Below are 18,432 nucleotides of genomic sequence, written 5' to 3' on the forward strand. Positions count from 1 at the left end.
ACTTCTCTACTGTTACTAGAAAACCAGAAGACCATTTGCCTCAAAATGGATTTCAGATCAGACTGACATGATATGAGAGTATATTTACAGATTATATTTTAATTTTAAATAATTTGTATATTTTCTTTTTAGATTCAACTGTAGATGGATGTAGTCTATGAGTTTTTAACAGTTTAAATGCTGTTTAAAAACCTCCAATAACAGTAAATGTATTAAGCCAAATAGAGCTGTCAAAACTAAAATATTCAGGTTGCAAATGAATGCATATCGACAGCTGGAGAAACCACAGTGTACTTGTGTTTGTACTTCAATTCCAGCTTGAGACATAAGTGTAGGAAACAGGCTACCCGTTTTTATTTTAAATTTGTAGCCAACTCTTGTTTTATTTGCCCAATGTTGAGATTTTTTTCTTCCAAATGGGCTTGTAGTCCTATGTGTCACCCTTTCTTTGTTGTACTTGGTATTACAATACTGGAGAAAGAAGTATTCAAAAAATGGTACCACTACAGATTCTGTCCTGCCCTCTGCCTACACTGACTCTATCAATAGAATTTTGTTTCTGAGTTCTCACCTTTCTGTCATAGGTCTTGGGAACAATTGTGGCAGCAGTAAATTTAATTTTCATTGTTGCTGATGATTCTGATGCTGCTGGGTTTAATGTTTGCTGACCTTGGACCTGTTGAGTGGCTTCAGTTCGGACTCCAAAGAATGTGCTACATCCAAATTTCTCTAAAACTATGAGAACAAAAAAGCATCCAACTCCTTAATAATTTAAGAAAAAGTCTACTGGAACCATGAAATGTGAAACCTGTGTATGTTTTAACTTGGTAATTAAAGAAGCAATAATTGGAATCTTAAAAGAGTCAACTGAAATCTAATGTTACACACTTGTGCTGTGTTGTAGTCTTGTAATTTCCAGCACTACTTGCTGAATTCTTCACATACTTCTCCTCTAATCAGTCTGTAATTACTATGTGGTGTAATTAGATTAATATGCCTTCCTTTATTACAACTATACATTGGAGGAAAATTTTGTACTTCTGACATTATATTTGTCCTGTATGAATGAGTACAGAATTCTGTACATGAATTAAAGCAGTGTCAACCTACTGAGGTGAAGAACAATAAATTTAATTATGTGTGGAAGCTTTCATTCTCTTTTAAGTCTCTCTACTGTTTTTGTTTTTCCTTTTTTTTCTTCTTAGATGCTGAGTACCAATGGAAGGGGCCCTTCTACTTCATCCAAGGAGCAGATCCTCAGTTTGGACTGATAAAAGCTTGGGCACAGGGAGACACTAATAATGGAGATGATGAATGGGGAGAAGAAATTAAATTAACAGAGCAAGCAGTGCAGGCTGTTAACAAACTAAACCCTAAACCCAAGTTCTTTGTGCTGTGTGGAGACCTTGTCCATGGAATGCCAGGTAAGGCAATTAAAAGTGCAGAATGGAGGTCATAACTCCATTTTTTTATACTTCAGATTGGCAACAAGGCTAATTTACTTGACTTCAAAATAGTCTTTCATAAGTATCATTAGTATTAGTTTCTGTTTTGGTATTTTGGGGGAAAAAAGCTGTGATTTGTAGCTGATTCTTGAGATATTATTCTGATTTTGTCATCTGTACATTCATTTATTAATTGCTTGCTTTGAGGGGCTCTAGCCACTGGGGAAAACTAATGCCAAGAAAATAGCAAAAACTAGATATGGCTTTATGGGTTCTAAAAGTGAGTAAGGCTCAGAGAATTCTATAGATTTCTAGTGCTCAATAGATTCAAATATTTGCATTTTTAAAATGCTAAAGGTCAGTGAGTTTGACCTCTAGCAACTCTGTCCTGTGGTTGTGGTGCTCTGAGCTCAGTGTGTTTCTTTGTACCCTGAGAGGAAGAACAAAAAACGATCCAGAAAGGTGAGTTACAAGACAGAGAAGTACTTTTCTGGGAAGTGGAATTAGATGTGGTGTTACCTGCTGAGAAGTGGTCTGGAAAGCAGAACAGAGCACAGTGTCCCACATTCGTTAGCCCTGATAAGCAGCAGAGCTGCAGACAGCCCTGGCTCTGTCACTGCCAGCACCACAATGCACCAGGGAGCTGCAAACATCCTGTGCCTTGTGCTCTGCTCTGCTTCACACTCCACCTGCACCTGAGGAGCTGCTTCCCAGCCCCTGCTCACACGGCAGGGCCTCGAGCACGTTGGAGACCTTTCACTAATTCCTTCAGTGTCCCACAGTGGTAATTTTAAGACTTTAGCTGTCAAATTGATTGACAGTATTTGTAGGCTTTCTTTTGATCGGAACACAGTTTTGCTGAAAGAGTGGGAAAGTGTAAAAAACAACAGATTTAAGCTTGATTGAATCTACTGTGTAACACCTCAGTGGCTTGACCATAAAACTGCCATGGTGCAGTTTTATTGGCTTACATGCTTCCATTAATTTTGGAATCATCTTCCTATAGCAGAGTTTTAATAAATATTTTGATTAGGACCTCTAATTTGTGTAGGTGTTGCAAATATTTTGGTTTCAGTATCTCTTGAAAGAAAAGTCAGGACAAATAGTAAGTGTTATACGTCCTGTTGAAAGGGATCTTTCACTCTAAAAATTCAGAAAATCCAGGAGGCTAAGTTGGTTGCTGTTTACCTGGATATTTCTCAAATACTCATAAAACAGTGCAAAGTTCTGAGTACTTTTGTCTCTTTTGACTTCAAAGAACATAATGCTAAGGCTTCTCTGTTGGTAGAGTTTAAGTGTGAACTAGAGAGCCAGCAATCTTCTGACTCCCGCTGGCACTGAATGGCTGGATACAGTAAATCTTGTGTGTGGTACTTCTGGTGTTTGGTTGGGTTTTGTTTTTCTAGCAGTGGTTCTCTGTAGTCATTATTGTCCCTTTTGCCAGTGTGTGTCTCAGACTTGGGAATTTTTTAAATACAAACCTGTCAGGGCTTTGCAAAACATTAGCATTATTCATTTTGCTAATAGACATGTGAAAGAAACTGAGTGGATTGTACTGGTGAGATCACCTACATTGTGTGATGGATGTGCTGTGCCTTGTATAAATATTTGAAGCTGCCTCATGCAATTTCCAAGAAATTGCAAGAAAGAGCAGTTCATTACTCAGTAAACTTAAGGGTCTTTTCCAGGCTAAATGATTCAGTGATTCTATGATTACCTCACTTGAGCCACCATATTTTAACTTCTCTAATAATTTCTTGGTGATTGAAATTATGTTAATAGTTTTCAAGCCTGTGTTATCATGTAGTTATATAAAGTGGTTAAGGAAATGCACTATTAAAAGGAATTGTAGAATATTCAGCTGGAACAATTACTTCATTATTGCCTTTGTGTTTGTACAAATGGCTTGCTCTGCTGTGTGTTGATAAACATAAAAGTACAATTTAACCATTAAGTTGTACATAAAAGGACAATTTTACAGCCCTTTGTCTTTCTGTCTAAACTGATGACAGAGATAACAGTGACTTGCTCTATGGTGCAGATATTTGTGGATTAGCAGTCTTGGACTAGTTGCCTAAAAGGACAGGGAGGTTATACAGATTTTTAATCAATTCCTCTTGGTAAAAAGTGAGTGGGCAACACCGATCTTCCTGTCTTCTCTTAAAATGTTTTATCATGGAGTACTAAGGGTAAAGTTTTTGATGGGCTGTTTTAAAGCATGCACTGTAGCCATTTAGCTGAACCAGTGTTGAAGCCTTTTGCGGAGGAACTCCAAGAAATCTCAGAATTCCAGCAGCTAGAAGTGATGAACAGAATCCTGATCAGCTGGGAAGCAATCAGGCACAGCACTTGGAATCCATTACAGATGTCATTAGAGCAACGAAGTAATCATATCTTGGTATTTAGCTGCTGATTAAAAGTAGTTTGTACTCTGAATATTATTTCCAGAAGTTTTTCTTGATTACATAATCAGAATAGGATATCTATTCTTGGTAACACTAATATTGTGGTACAATCACATCAAGAATTTTAAGTGTTACCTTGTAGTGCAGCTGTCTCACTGAATATAATTTCTATGAACTCTATGCTTACATCTAGATACACCATGACAATGAAGGACTTCCTTCTGAAGGCATTTGTGTGCATTAAGTATAATATGATCTAATATGACAAAAATGGTAATCTATAAAATATTGTTGATCAGATGATGTGTTTGACTGCATTTTTCTAAAACTCTGGGAATTGATTTCTAAAAATGTTACTGTTCTCATGTCAAGTTGGAACCTTATGTTTGGTTTTATGAAAACTTCCCATGTGGTTCCTTTACCAATACACCTGGAGCCCAGCAGTCCAGTTCCAGTCCAGCAGCCAGTTCCTCACCCATCTTTTTCTCCACTCATCCAGACTGCAAGATCCCAGCTCCACAGCCCTTTGATGATCATAGAGCAGTGTCTCACAGTGACATCAGCCAGCTCTCTCAGTACTCTTGGATTCATCCCATCAGTCCCATGGGATGGCCTGGATTGAAGCTTTACAGGAGATGCTGATTCCATCCCTGATGTTTCCTGTGCTCCATTAGCTCTGGGAGAATGTTTCAGTGCAGGGAGGCAAGGGAAGCTCTGAGCACCTGCTGCTTGTCACTGCCTCACACAGCAGTGGGCTGTATTTTATTATTTTATTGCTAAAGTAGCAGTAGGAGCTTCTGCTGCCTTCTGCTAGTTGCAGCCCTCAGAGCACTTTTCCTTACAGCAGCCCTGCATACCTGGGTACTTTTTCAGTATTCCTTCTTTCAAGTATGTCTTTTAAGGTTCCAACTCCCTTTTATGTCCTTTTTTCATTGGTTATCAGGCATGAGTCCTTCATTTAGCCAGATCATTCTTCTACATTTTTCTCTCTCCCTCTGCCTTCCCTGAGTATCCAGAAGGACCATTCTTGTGTTTGTAGGACCTTGTCTTTGAACACTGTCAACCCTCTCAAATTCTTGCTTTCAGAACAGCCTCACACATTCCTGTGGCTGATCCCTGACTGAGCCAGGGTGCTGTCATGAGGCCCCAGATGTGCTCTCTGCCTTTCCTGCTCCCCTCAGGGTCTTGAACTCTACCTTGGAGAGTACAGTAATCCTGCTACAGCCAAGGCTGCCAGGATTAACACACCCCCAGCACTCCTGTGTTTGTGAGAAGTAGGAGAGCAGGCCCTGGTTGGCCTGTCTGTGTCCAGGGATTGTCCCACACTCCCTCCTGGCTTCCACATCCCCTGGGTTGCTGTCAGCAGGTGTCAGGGATGTTCGTATCCCATAAGTCCCAGGGCAATATAGTTTCAAGTTGCTCATAGGAGACTTAATCCATTCTTTTGCCCTTTTTGGGTGGTGTGTGCCAAAATCCCACCTTTAGTGGCTGAGCTCTTCCCCAATCCTGACTCAAGTTCAATGAGGATGGTGTTTGTTTCATTAGAATAGTGCCCTCCACACGTGGGGCAAATTCCCCCATCTTCTTTCTTGTCCCTCCCGTTCCAGTTTAACATGAACATTGTGCTTCCTTCTCCATCTCATACCTCCAGTGTAGATTGGTACCTCCAGTGTAGATTGGTGTCCAGGAAACAGCATCAGCATTTCAGCACCTTTTGTTACAGCAGCAGAGAATTCAGCTGTTGGCAGCCAAGGTCACCCTGCTAAAGCCACTGAGAAACACTGACTGTGAAGCTGAGAATCCAACAACTATTTTTAAGTGGCTGAATTCCTTCAGAGAAAATTGTTTAACTGCATTTTTTTAATGATGCTACTGCTATCAGTAACTTAATAGTTCTAGCTGGGAAAGTTATTTATGTGAGTTATTTAGTCCAGGTGTTTAATTTTTTTTCATTAATTGTTCTGGCTACATGGCTCTAAGAATAAGACAGCAAGTCTCTTTCAAACTTACTTAACTCTGACTGTAATAAAATGTCGCTGTTTAGAGACTAAATGAAACGAGACTTGTCTAATAATGTGTATAATCACAAAAAACCTGATAGAACTTGATTAAGCTTGATCTGTTAGCAGTGTTATAATGGATCAGTGAGCAAGTAATGTTTATGCTTGCAGTTTTAAATTCATTTGTGTGTATATGTTAATTACAAGAAATCAAAATCATTGGAATTTACTATTATGGCACTTGAAATACACTGTGAACACTTTGCTAATTATTTTAGTTAATGTGAAGGTATAATAATCTCTAATATACACATTCCTTACCCAGGTCATGCAGTGCTGTAATCTCACATCAGCCTTTTCTGTCAATTAAGCCCAAGTAGTGACATTTTTCTATTTTTTTGATACCTTTGTTTCATATTATTAAATTGTTTAATTAAAGGTTTTCAAATCATTATTTAGAACACATTTCACTATTTGTGCTTTTATAAATGTATATTTTTTAAGTTGAACATCCTAAAACATGTGATTGTTTCAATCAGCTTTACAGAGCTGCAGTCATATCTAGTAATGTTTTCTTATTGCTCCTTGGTGTGCTTGCTGTCTGTATCTCTCACTCTCTTTGTTAGGCTGCACTTGGATTGTAAGAGCTTCCAGGACTGTGTCTGTTACATATTTTCATGTTTTTCTGAGCCATCTAATGTGTGTTTCAGGCTGTGAGCCCGGGCATGTGTTGTTACTGTGAATAGTTTAAACAGGAGGTGACAGAAAAGGCCCTGACAATAGACAAGCTGAAAACAGAGGTGCCCCAACTCTACACAGCTCATTGCTGATGTTTGTGGTCACTGAGGCACTGCAGCCTTGAAAGCTGCTAGAAGATTACTTTGTGTAATGGGGAAAAAACAGCCAGGTAAGGCCCCAGAGCTACAGCAGCTTGTGCTGGTGAAGGGTACAGACTTACCTTCCATGGCTGGCATCCTGTAAAAAGCAGTCATGAATTTGGGAGAGAATTGTCAGTGTCAGAATCACTGTGGGACTGCAGGGCATGCAGGTGCTCTCTCTGCCCAGTGCCTTCCTCTGTCTGTCTCCTGCTTTCTGTCCTTCAGGCATCGAGCCCCTGCCTACAGCCAGGATGTGTGGCTGTCCTGCTGCTGCTTGCAGGGGCCCCAGCTCTTCTGGGACACTCTCTGGTGCCAGCCAGCTCCCCCTGCCTGCAGCCTGGACTCTGTGTCTGTGTGTGCATCACCGGTTTGCGTTTTCCCCCAGGAATTCGCACGTTCCGCTAACGCTCTTAACTCCTCCATAAAGCCTCAATAAGGCACATCAGCTCAGTTCAGCTAATTACAATTTTGGGCAACAGTATGTTCTTTATGTGAAAAGTGAAACTGCATGTCTCCTCAAAATTATATACCCTATCCTCTCTCCCATGCAGTGTTTCTTCGTATAATAAAACAGGCAATAATGCGCAACAAGATTTTTAAAACAGGTGCCAAATGTTGGGATTCTGAGTTCCTATTTAGACAGAAAGTAAGTGACAGTTTTTCAAATCAGTACTTCTCCATTTGACTCCTGCTTGACAATTTGATTATCAGAATATGAGATGAGATGGGCATACTGCCTTTTATACAATTAGTCCCTCTTATGAGCTGTGACACGTCCACAGAGGAGAGTGAAGTTATTTACATTCAGAATAGACAAGCTGCAGAGCTGAGGAACATCAGAACTGATGGTTCTGGTGGCCAGACAGTGGTATGGCTTCATTTTAGTTTATAATCACAGTAGCCTTTGAAGGCATCCTCTCACCTGGGAGAATCACAACTGCATTAGCTTGAGCTTCTTTCCCATGCCCATATTGGATGTGCAACTGCCATGGTCCAAAATACTTGTCTCTCTCTTTCTGTCAAATATGGAGTGCCTTAACTTGACTCCCTCCAAAAATGTAATTTTTATAGACAATAAATCTTGAGACACGGGCTGCAGCATATAATTCCAAGCACCTCTAAAGAAACCTCTTTAATTTGCCTAATTTTTTAGACTGGGGAAAGTACACACCATAGCAAATGTTCCTAGTCAAAGTATTATTGTTTAAAACCTATTTGTGAATGTTCTGATTTCTCTTAATTAAAAACCATATTGGGCTGGTCGGGAAAGGTCAGTGAATACTTTGGTTATGTAAGAGCTGAAGTTGGTAGGCCCCAGGAAGTTTTACCTGTCTTTTAGTTCAGGATCCACTAAAAAGGAACATTGAGGAAATGTCCACTTTTATTACACTTGATGAAGTCCACAGTCATTTGGCCATGTGTGTTCTTCCTTATTAGGAGTATCACCCAGGCCTTTTCTGTGCAGAGCTGTGCATTTGCAGCTGCTTTGCAGCTGGGCTGTCCTTGGCCAGGCAGGTGCTGCACTCGTGCTTGTTGTGTCACACACTGCAGGGACGAGGTGTTGGAAGCTGGAGATCTGCTGCTGGTGGGTTTTGCACACAGCAAAGGAGAGGAGTGTACTGCTGAAATCCGCATGCAAATGCACAAGCTGCCATTTATACATTTGTGAACTGAATAAATTACAGAAAAATGTCAGGTCCAATTCAAGTTCTTAATGCTATATACAGTGATTTGGTAAGACATTCCACAAAGGAAAAAACCTGTGAACTGCTTTTAATACTGCTACTGCTTTTAAACTACCATTAAATAACCAATTTTGCTTAAACAAAGGAAAATTAATTTATTTTTTAAATTTGGCCAGATAAAATTAGGCTGCACTGCTAGCCCTTAAGTGAGGCATGTATATAAGGAGATATTTTGTCAAGTTTTAATTTTAACTAAAGTTATAGTAATTCTCAAAAAAGTTCCTTTCTCATCTAGAAGGCAAGAACATGAATGCTGATGTTTGATTTGTCCATATAGAAGGCATATGAGCAGGTCAAAAAATTGTGTCTTAAAATAGGCTCCACCTTTAAAAATGGCTGTAAGCATTTCACCTTTACTATATTTACCTTTTTTGCTATTTGAACTGTCTGCTTGGTTGACTAACAAAAGCAAGTTTGTGTATTTTTTTAGCTCCCAGCAGCGTGGCACAGCTGGGGAGGAGGCAGCTGTATTCCAGTGTCACTTGCAGTTTCAGCAAAATTGTCAGCTAAATCCCAATTCCTGAATCTTTGTCAGTGGAGAATTGTAATAGAGCATGAAGTAGAAAAGACACAGATTGGCTTTTTAGGTGCAAGGCAGAAGCAGAGGCTTTGAAATGTTTATACTGAGTCAGGGTATAGGTAAAGGTTGTATTTGTTTGAGTGCAAGGTAACATTTCTATTAATATGTTACTGCCTGATCAATAGGGCAGTGTTTAGGTGTGACCTAGTTTCCTGACCACAAAGTAGTGTAATCTAACTAAACTCACTGCCTCTGTTTCTTCTGCTGTTGTAACCTAACTCTGATATGCTTGGTAGGATGGAATCCAAACCAAAATGATTCTTGGCTATTTTCTTCTCCATACTCTTACACCAATGTTAATTAATAATGGCTAAGGATTTGGGTAAGCAGCACATTAGTTGTTAAATATCTAATAATAAGGGTTTAAAGAAATGCCACTGTGGTTGCATAAATAAACATTTTGTAGCAATTATCTGATTCTAGTAAAACCTAATGGAGCGTTCAAAGCCTCAAACAGCTTACTGTGAAATTAAATTTGCTCTAATCAGCCCAGAGTAGGGAAGCATCAGAGATCTCCACACAAGTCCAACAGGGTTATATTGCAGAGAAACCAGAAGCAAATGCTTAATCTTCAGAAAGTACACATTTAGTTGTATTTTAGACCATGTTCCCTAGTCTAGTCTACAGATGAATTTAGAAATCTGATCAGCAGATCAATATCTCTGAATATTAAAATCTTGGAGATGTAATTAGCTACACAATTTTCTCAGATCTTACATTTATGATACAAGTACTAGAGACAGTACTAAAAATCTAGTACAAGTACTGGATCTTTTTATGAAGTTTTTTAAATTAAGTTTGGTTTTGGTACTGTAACATAGAGGGTTTTTTCTGTTTGTGATGATTTCATCCAAAGCACAGACCCAAAGGCAGTGGTGGCCTCTGCTTGTTGTGACAGCTCTGTGTTGCTGGGAGATGAGCAAGGATAAGAGCAGAGTTGAGCTTAAGTGAAGGATAATGCTTATTTTCACAGCAGAACATGGAGCAATAAATGCCATGAATTAGGTTGTTCTGTGGGCACCTGTGTGGCTGGCACTCAGAAAAATGTCAGCATTTGCAGTCATTATATTTAATGTCATGCACTGAAACCAGGAGCAGTTGATCCCCTAATAGGCTTCCTTGTTCAGTTGGGAATTTTGTAATTGCTTTAATGTAATAATTGTTCATTGTTAGCTTAAACTAGAGTTAAAATTTCTTTTTGTTTTAATGTTCAAAGTTATATAATAAAATTAATTTATATTTTCATGTAGGAAAATTTTTGTGTGATCATTTTTTGAACCTCAGAACAGATTATTACTTGTTTCAAGTGTACAAAAAAATAGTCACAGCTGTAGACAAATGAGTATTCCAGATTCTGCTTTTCACTGGAACTGATGTTCTTTGAAAGTTAAACTGAGTAGTCAATCAGTTTGTTCAGGAGTGGATATAGTCATATTTACATTATTTTTAACTGTATAATTTTTTTTCATCATAAAATTGTCTTCAGGCTATTTGAAGATTATAAATATATATGTCTAAAGAAGAAAGAGGAGACATTTTAGCTATTACAGCACAGACTAAAGCAAAAAAAAACTATTTCAGAACATGACCATAATGGGTTTATTAAAATGGATCAGCTTATTCCTGCACATAATCATTTGGAATGACACAGTGTGTTGCATTAGTTCATTACAGCAGACACCAGAGGGGAAGTTTTTAATTTTAAAGCAAGAAACAATGAAGAGCACTGGTAAGGCTGAACTGGGTGCCAGGGAAGTTTCCTTTCTATGCAGTGCCCTCTCCATTATCACATTTTTGTAGCTTCCCAGGACAAAAGAGAACATGGAGACCAAAGTGTTTCATTCCACTCACAGCCCACGAGAGAATCACTTTTATGGGATGATCAACTGTAAAGAGATGAGCAGAGGGAAGAGTCTGGCCCTGGGGAAAGGCAGGAGAGAAGGCAGCACAGTGAGGAGCAGTGTCAGAGCTCTGGGGTGGGGAAGCTCCATCTCCATCAGTGCTCTGAAGAGATGCTGTGGGTTGGTGCTTTGAAAAATGGCAGGGTTGGAGCTCAGATTTTTATGTTAATTCAGAGCAGTCAGATGCAGCTGCAGGAGGAGCCTGACAGGTACAGAGTGGTGTTGATGATACCATTGGTTTTGGACCTGTGATGTCTTCCAAGTGACAGTAGCCCCAGCAGGGCTGTCCCTGGGGAGGGGTCAGCAGACAGGGACAGTGTAGGATCTTCCTTGTAGCCCTCTTAGTCTGGAGCCAACAGCCAGGTATCCAAGGCAAGAGCAGGGATGAAAGGCACCCCTAGTTTGACAGGAGGAGGCTGCTTTCCCACAGAGATGGAGGTAACCTCAAACATTTCCTCCAGAGCATGTTTGAGTATAGCCTTGGACCCCCTTCTCCCCAGAAATTTAGTGAATAGTGCTAGGGGAGGTCCTTTAAATGGAGGAGTAGGGCAATTGCAGGCAGTCGTGAAAACACAAAACAGGACAAATATCTCAAGACTCAAAATACTTAGATTTTTTGATTGAAGCAATTGTGATGCACTGTAAGGCCCAGGAAAATACACAAATCTATCTGTTGTTGTTTCTTAACAATCATGTGATTGCTTTCAACGATAATTAGTTGTCTTTTGATGTCAGAGTACTTCTGGTACCATCATAAATTACAGAAGGAATGGGCCCAGTGCTTTTCTAAATCTTGTTTTCATAGCTGGTGTTTTGACATTTTGTATTTTGCTTTTATCAAATGTAGGTACTATTTCTATTTGATGTTTCCTATAGTATTTTTGTCTGCAATGTATGCAGTCTCTTGGGTTAAATGTTAAACAGATTGCAGTTGTCACATCAGGGCCTTTCAAGAGTGTTGCTGGCATAAAACTTGATTTTTCTTTTTCTTTTCTTCTTCAAACTGAAAATTTGTGCTTTCCATTAAAAAACAATGTGATTGCAGCTCTTCTAAGTTTGGGACACTTAAGATACATTAAAATACAGAGAGCGAGTAATGAGAAATGCAGGAAATGATTGTGCCACATTTTTGCATATTGTTAAATTATTTGAAGATGTCTGAGCTAAAGGCTTCTCTTGCCTTGGGGGGAGTACTCAGACTTCACCTAACACCAAGCCAGGAATGCCTGGGGGTACCACCTCATAATGGCATCATAATTCCCCCCTTCCCCCTCCTGATTCATATCAGTAGAAAAACTGGTACTGTTGTTAATTAATTGATAATTTTTCATTTGGAATACTTCTGGAGGAAAAGTTACAGTGTTGTTGGGGGTTACTGTACAGGAAGGATTGTAGGATTGTGTTATACAAAAATTACCATCAGCTTTGCAGATACAGCTTGGAGGGAAACAATGCTCTAAGTTGTTTTTAAAAGCTGGTGCCTTACAAAAGCTAAACCCAACCCAGTCTTACAGTGGCACTCCCTTCTGTGGAGTACCAAAGGAAATTGTAACTAAGGATTAGTACCTAAAGGATTATTTCTTTGGTAGAATAATCTGTAATTCTGCTGACTGAAGACAGCTCTAGCAAAAGTGCTGTAAAAGTACTGTCTTGAAATCTGCTCTTTCAGTGTGTGAAGAAGGCTGCTTGTCTTGGTTCCTTTAAGCAGTGCAGGACAGAACACTGGAGCTGCTGAGGCAAACAGGGATACACAGCAGGAAACAACAGGCATGGTGACATTGCACCTTCATGCTCCTGTTCACATCACTCAGCTTTCAAAAACGATAGGCTGGGAAGCTGTGCAAAATTGCACACAACTGCACCAGCAACAGTTCTCACTTTCATGTTTTTCATAAAAGCCAAGCTGCCCTTTATGGGCTATTAATTTGTGAAATAATTTATCTCAGGGCAAAACTTTATTTACACTACCTAGCATAAAGACAGAAAATTGTGGCCTGGAATTTAAAAATGTCACTGCAGATGATGCCAGGATAAACATCACAGAAATTTATTTCAGTTGCATCTACCCTGGCACTTCACAAATAATTTTTTCATATTGCCTTTTGGCACTATATTATTTTTCTATTCACCTACAACAAAGCTCCCTCTAAGCCAAAGAAATACATGTCCATCAAACAGAAATATTCTTCATAAAAATTGGAATAATTAGATATTATAGCTCTGTGCCTGAGAGAGATTAAAAGGATGTTTTTTATGCTGTGGCAGGGACCACTTTAATTTTCCAATGGCTTTCTTCTTTACCACTGTCTTTGTCCTCTTTACCTGTTCCTTACCTCAGATGTAAATTGGGGAGGTGCCTCAGGAGGGCTCCAGTGGCACACATTGTGTGTTGTGTGTTGTGGTGGTGCAGCTCAGGGCTGCTGGGACAGCTGAGCCCTTCCTCTCCAGCACTGTACAAGGGGTCCTGAGACATTCCTCCACTTTATCCCACTTTTATCTCTGTGGGATTCTCTTCTTTTGAAATTGTTTTTACCTTCTGCCAAGCAGGTCAAGCCAAGATGCAGTTGTTCTAAACCAATCTCTCCTTAGTAGGATTTCCTAGGCTCTTGGGCAGAGACCTTGTTTTCCATTTTGAGCAATCTGTTTTCTGCAATAAACACTGAATATGTTTCTCTGTTGCTATAGAAATAATATTTCATTAAATGAGGGAATCAGTGCCCTGCTGTCGAGAAATCTAATCTAAGTGTTAGTCTCCAGAGCTTGAATTTCACCACTGGGAAGAGGTATACATAATTCTGCAAATTATTTCTGTAACTTTTGCATAAATGTCTTTATATTTGGCAACTGTTAGCTAAATTTCCCAAAGTGATAGCATGGAGTTTAACATGGTATAACGTGTTTACATGGATCTGAACAGAGCCTTCCCCCCTTGCATTTCCCCACCCTCCTCCCCCAATATTTTCATATTTAGAGCTTGAAATGTCCAACTCTTTCCATAGGAAAATGGGAAGTGGCAGTAAAAGCAGCACTCTCAGCCAGGTTCCTTACCCTGTGGACAGCAATGTGCCAGGTTTATTTGAATTTCTTGTTTTTAAGAATTCAGCATCTCCAAGTAATATAGGTGTTATTTGCCCTGTTTTTTTCTGGGATTAACAAGAACAGCCTAAACTGACCATTAATATACCCCAAAAAGTGATCTGCTTTCCAGTACTTTCCAGACTCCCCTGGGTGTCATATGCTCAGTATTTGTCAAGTTACTCAAAGTTTTTCCTACAATAACTTTCTACCCTCCAGCAGTTAAACCCAAGAGAGTTGTGGATTTTGACTTAATGCACCTCATATCAATTTACATTTAGCCACAATTTATACCTAATATGGGGTTTTTTTCTCAGTATTTTTATAAAGCTGTAGAATTGTGGTAACAGCAATAACGTGGCACTAAAGCCTATAACTGTAGGGTATGTAAAATAAAATGTTTGTTAATAAGGGTCAGTGTTTGTCAACATATTCATCATGAGTATTTTGAAGAAATTGTAAAAACTTCTTTTATCTCATAAAATACAGGAATTGCAATACAGGAAGCTATTTATGCATTTCTGTGTATAAGGTATGTGTAAAAAACACAATTAAAAGTACACAACTGATTGGCACAGACCTGTGTATGTTAGAAACCTGAATTCAGAGTTCTTGTAAAAATCCTGTTACAGCTTTTGGTTAAAAAATGGAGTTATTATTTGTGAAATGGGCCCATGCTCTATGTGTGTTATATATTGCAGGACAAAACTAATTTATACATGTTCATTTAATTAATTAATAATAATCTTGTCAATGGCCTCTAGTTAAAGACAAGTCCTTAGAAAACACAGGAAAACCTCTGTAATCATTAGAGGAAAATACCTACCCTTTTAAAACTTCCTTTCTGAATTTTTTCAGTGATTGTAAGTCAATCTGTCAATACAATAAATCTTTGTAGGCTATGACAAATTCCTGACATCCAGAAGAGTACCTGTATGGATATGCATATGAATATAAATAAATTGCAGGGAAAAATACTCAAGGACACAACTATTTTTTTTTCAATTTAATGGCATTCTTATTATTAACAGAGACTCATCAATAAATAAGTCATCACAAGACACTGATTAAATTTTTGCTGTTAAAATAGTTCCTGTAATGAAAAAAAAAAAAAAAACCCAAAACAACGAACAACAACCTTTAATTTTGTTGCACAGCCATAAAATATAAGCCAGAAGTTGGCCTGGTTTTTACACTTGTGCTGTTGCACCATCCCAGGCTGCTGCATTTTTTCAGCACATCATGAGTCTGTGGATGAAAAGAATCAGCTGCAGCTCCTGGTGCAAAGCAGTGGCCATGGCTTCACCTTCTGCTGTGCTCTCTGCTGGGTGCTGTCCAGAGCCTGCCTTTGGGGCAGCTCCTGGAAATGGCTGCAGCCTTGGGAAGGGAGGGACTGGGCTGGGTGGATGCACAGGGATAAAGTGGAGATGTTTTCATCATGATCACATCGAATACACAATATTTTCTTCCTATGCACAGTTCCATTAACAAAACCTAACAATGAAGGTGAGCAAAAAACATAAACACTCAAATGTTTTGTATTTTTTTTTCTTTAGGAACCCGATGGAAAAAAAACCAAGAGCAAGATTTAAAGAATGTTCTGAAAAACACTGACCAGGACATACCACTGGTATTTGTCAGTGGGAATCATGATATTGGCAATACTCCATCCAGAGAAACCATAGATGATTATTGCCAGAACTGGGGAGATGACTACTTCAGCTTTTGGGTTGGAGGTGTTTTCTTTCTTGTGTTGAATTCTCAGCTATACTTTGATTCTTCCAAGTGCCCTGAGTTAAGGCAAGCCCAGGATGCCTGGCTTGATGAGCAGCTGGCTGTTGCTGCAAAGCAGAAATGTAAGCACATAATTGTGTTTCAGCACATCCCTCTGTTTCTGAGCCAACCTGATGAAGATGATGATTACTTCAACTTGGAGAAATCAGTTCGCCAGCAGATAATGGAAAAGTTTCATAAAGCAGGTATTTTCTCAAACTTGAATTTTTGTTTCAAATTCTAATGGCTCTGCTGCCGGACAAAATACATTTAACTTAAATGGTACCGTTTTCAAGGAATTTTTGAATACAGCTTATAAGCCTCATTGTTTCCCATAGATCAGAATTATCAACTGAATCTACTCACCTGTAAAAAGTACTGGACAAAATTTAAAACTTTGAGTGAGAAGTAAAAAGCTAAACATGAAAAGTTCCTTAGCATAAATAGCAAGGTTTCCATTTTTCATGTACTGACAGATACAAGACAACCTGAATTTTTCTTGCCTACAGAGGGGAAGATCAGGTATTGCCATAGGAGAAAAATACAGAATTTATGTTTTACATAAAACGTGGAAACAGAATTCAGAATTACCTTGGAGGTTGCTTTCTCCCACACTGAGCCAATTTTAAACCAAGAGTGTAATGCACCCCAGATTTATTCAGTGTTAAAACAAGTCTTGCTCTGCTAAAATCAGTCCTTTGCACATCCCTTTCTAATAGGGGCCATGTCTGGGATGAAGGGCAGGTGGAGCATGTGCTAAATGAGTAATTGTACCAAACCCCTCAGCTTTGTGTGATGCCACTTGAGCGCCATGGAGACAGACACAGTACACAGCTACTCCTCCATGCTGTTCCCATTGTTTCCTGGTAATTGCCTTCATGTTCCTGGAGTGTGCCAGTCCCTGAGAATTTCCTGCCATCCTGCCATTGCTGCATCACAATGTCATTTTCTCTGTATCTATAAGAGAGCACATTATTTGGATTGCTGAACAATGCAAATTTTTTATGATCTTGTTCCAAATTTACCATCTAATTGTTAAGCCTGGCCTCATCCAACTCAGCCTAATTTCCAAGCTCTCAGTCTCCTACTGTTTCCAATCAGTAGGGCCAAAATTCACAGTTATCTGAGGGCTCTCCAGGGCACTGATATATTTGCAGATTCAAGATTTACAAGTGGGATTTTTTTCCCCATAAGGAGACACGCTGAGAACACCTCATATCTTTCCATTTTTGTGTTAGTGTTAATATAGTGGGAAGTGTTGCTCTTGGAGAGCTGGGCAGCTGTGGCTGCCTGTGTACCATGGACTGCAGCACATCCTAGTTCATGAGTGTATCCCAGGAAACTGGCATTAATGTGGGAACCAAAACAGTTCTTTGCTAGGATTTTCTGTCATCCAGTTGGTTTGCTAACAATTAACACTCAGTACTGGGAATATAATTCATCAAGAGGTGAAAGAAACATTATCACTGTAACGTTGTTGTTACATTGTGGTGTTTCTTAGAAGGGTGTCCAGAGGCTTAAGCAGAAGTTGGGAAGGCTTCAAATGATGGGGGAAAGGTGTGGAATGGGAATGAGCAATACAACTCCAGGGAAGAAATTCCCAAACTCCTTTCTGTGCCACCTTTCTGTTCCCTCCATCATTTCTCCTTGTGTCCCTCATTCCCATCTCTAATAAGTTGTTTGGTTCCCTAATGAGTGTGTTTAAACACTGATCTTTGGCATGCTCCTTACTATACACTGACTCCATAGGTAACGTTTGCAAGCCAATAATCAAACATTTTGCTAATGAAATGAATACAGAGAACAAGCAGCTCAGTAACTCAGACTGCTGAGAAAAATGAGCAGAATCAGAAGTTGGCTCAGAGTTACCTTAGTAACAGGTGCGTTCTGTTTCTATTTTATTATTCTGCTTAAGAGCAGCTTTTGTGAGACCACTGAGGTCTCAGTGGGTTGCAGAGAGGCTGTTGGCATGGTGGTGTAGAGGCACAGAGATGCAAGGACAATGCTTGTTTTCTGAACCTCTGCTTTGCTAAAAAACAATCAAGTTTAGCACATCATTGGACATGAAACTGTTTTTCCCCAGTTCATTTCATACATTCTTGGAAGATTAAAACACAGGATATTGCCAATGAAATCCCAACATACTTTGCTTTTTTAAATTTAGAAAATTGGTGTAACTATTCTGGAAAAAAAAGTCAGTGTGCCTTTATAGGAGACCACCAAGCTACCCTGTTCTTCTTCCCCAACCTGTCACCTGTCCTTCCTTCCTCCCTTCCTTCTGCCTCTTGCTGTTTCAATGCTTGTAACCATATTTGTTGTGTCATTATGTCAGTGACATGCATGGTTTAGGGTGTTTGGCATTATAAGATGAGCATCATATTTCAGTTGTTTATAACCCAGGATCAAACCTGGAATTACCCCAGTTCTCATGTTTATCATTTTCTAGAAGTGTCAGACATGGAGGCATAACTCAGCAGGTTAGAGAGGTACAGGAAAGGAAAGATAATCTAGTCAAGAACAAAGAACAAAGAAATTCATGGTCTTTATGAGAACAAAGAAATTCATATGGATTGTGTAGGAAATAGATAATTAAAGTATGGTCATATTGGTCATATAGTCACAGGTGCTTT

At 39.3% G+C, this 18,432-nt stretch overlaps 1 protein-coding gene across 2 annotated transcripts in view; it reads left to right on the forward strand.

The window, feature by feature from the left end:
• CPPED1 (calcineurin like phosphoesterase domain containing 1) overlaps window positions 1-18,432 on the forward strand; it is a 56,151-nt gene that overhangs the window by 24,897 nt on the left and 12,822 nt on the right. For both annotated transcript variants that reach the window (XM_054270635.1, XM_054270634.1), the window contains 2 exons: window positions 1,206-1,424; window positions 15,586-16,008. In XM_054270635.1, coding sequence (XP_054126610.1) covers window positions 1,206-1,424; window positions 15,586-16,008 — 642 coding nt within the window. The remainder of the gene's footprint in view (window positions 1-1,205; window positions 1,425-15,585; window positions 16,009-18,432) is intronic.

The sequence above is a fragment of the Melozone crissalis genome, unplaced genomic scaffold (assembly GCF_028551555.1).
Source record: "Melozone crissalis strain CALT ecotype California unplaced genomic scaffold, PUWL_Pcris_2 ptg000012l_1, whole genome shotgun sequence".
In the NCBI taxonomy this organism is placed as follows: Eukaryota; Metazoa; Chordata; class Aves; order Passeriformes; family Passerellidae; genus Melozone; species Melozone crissalis.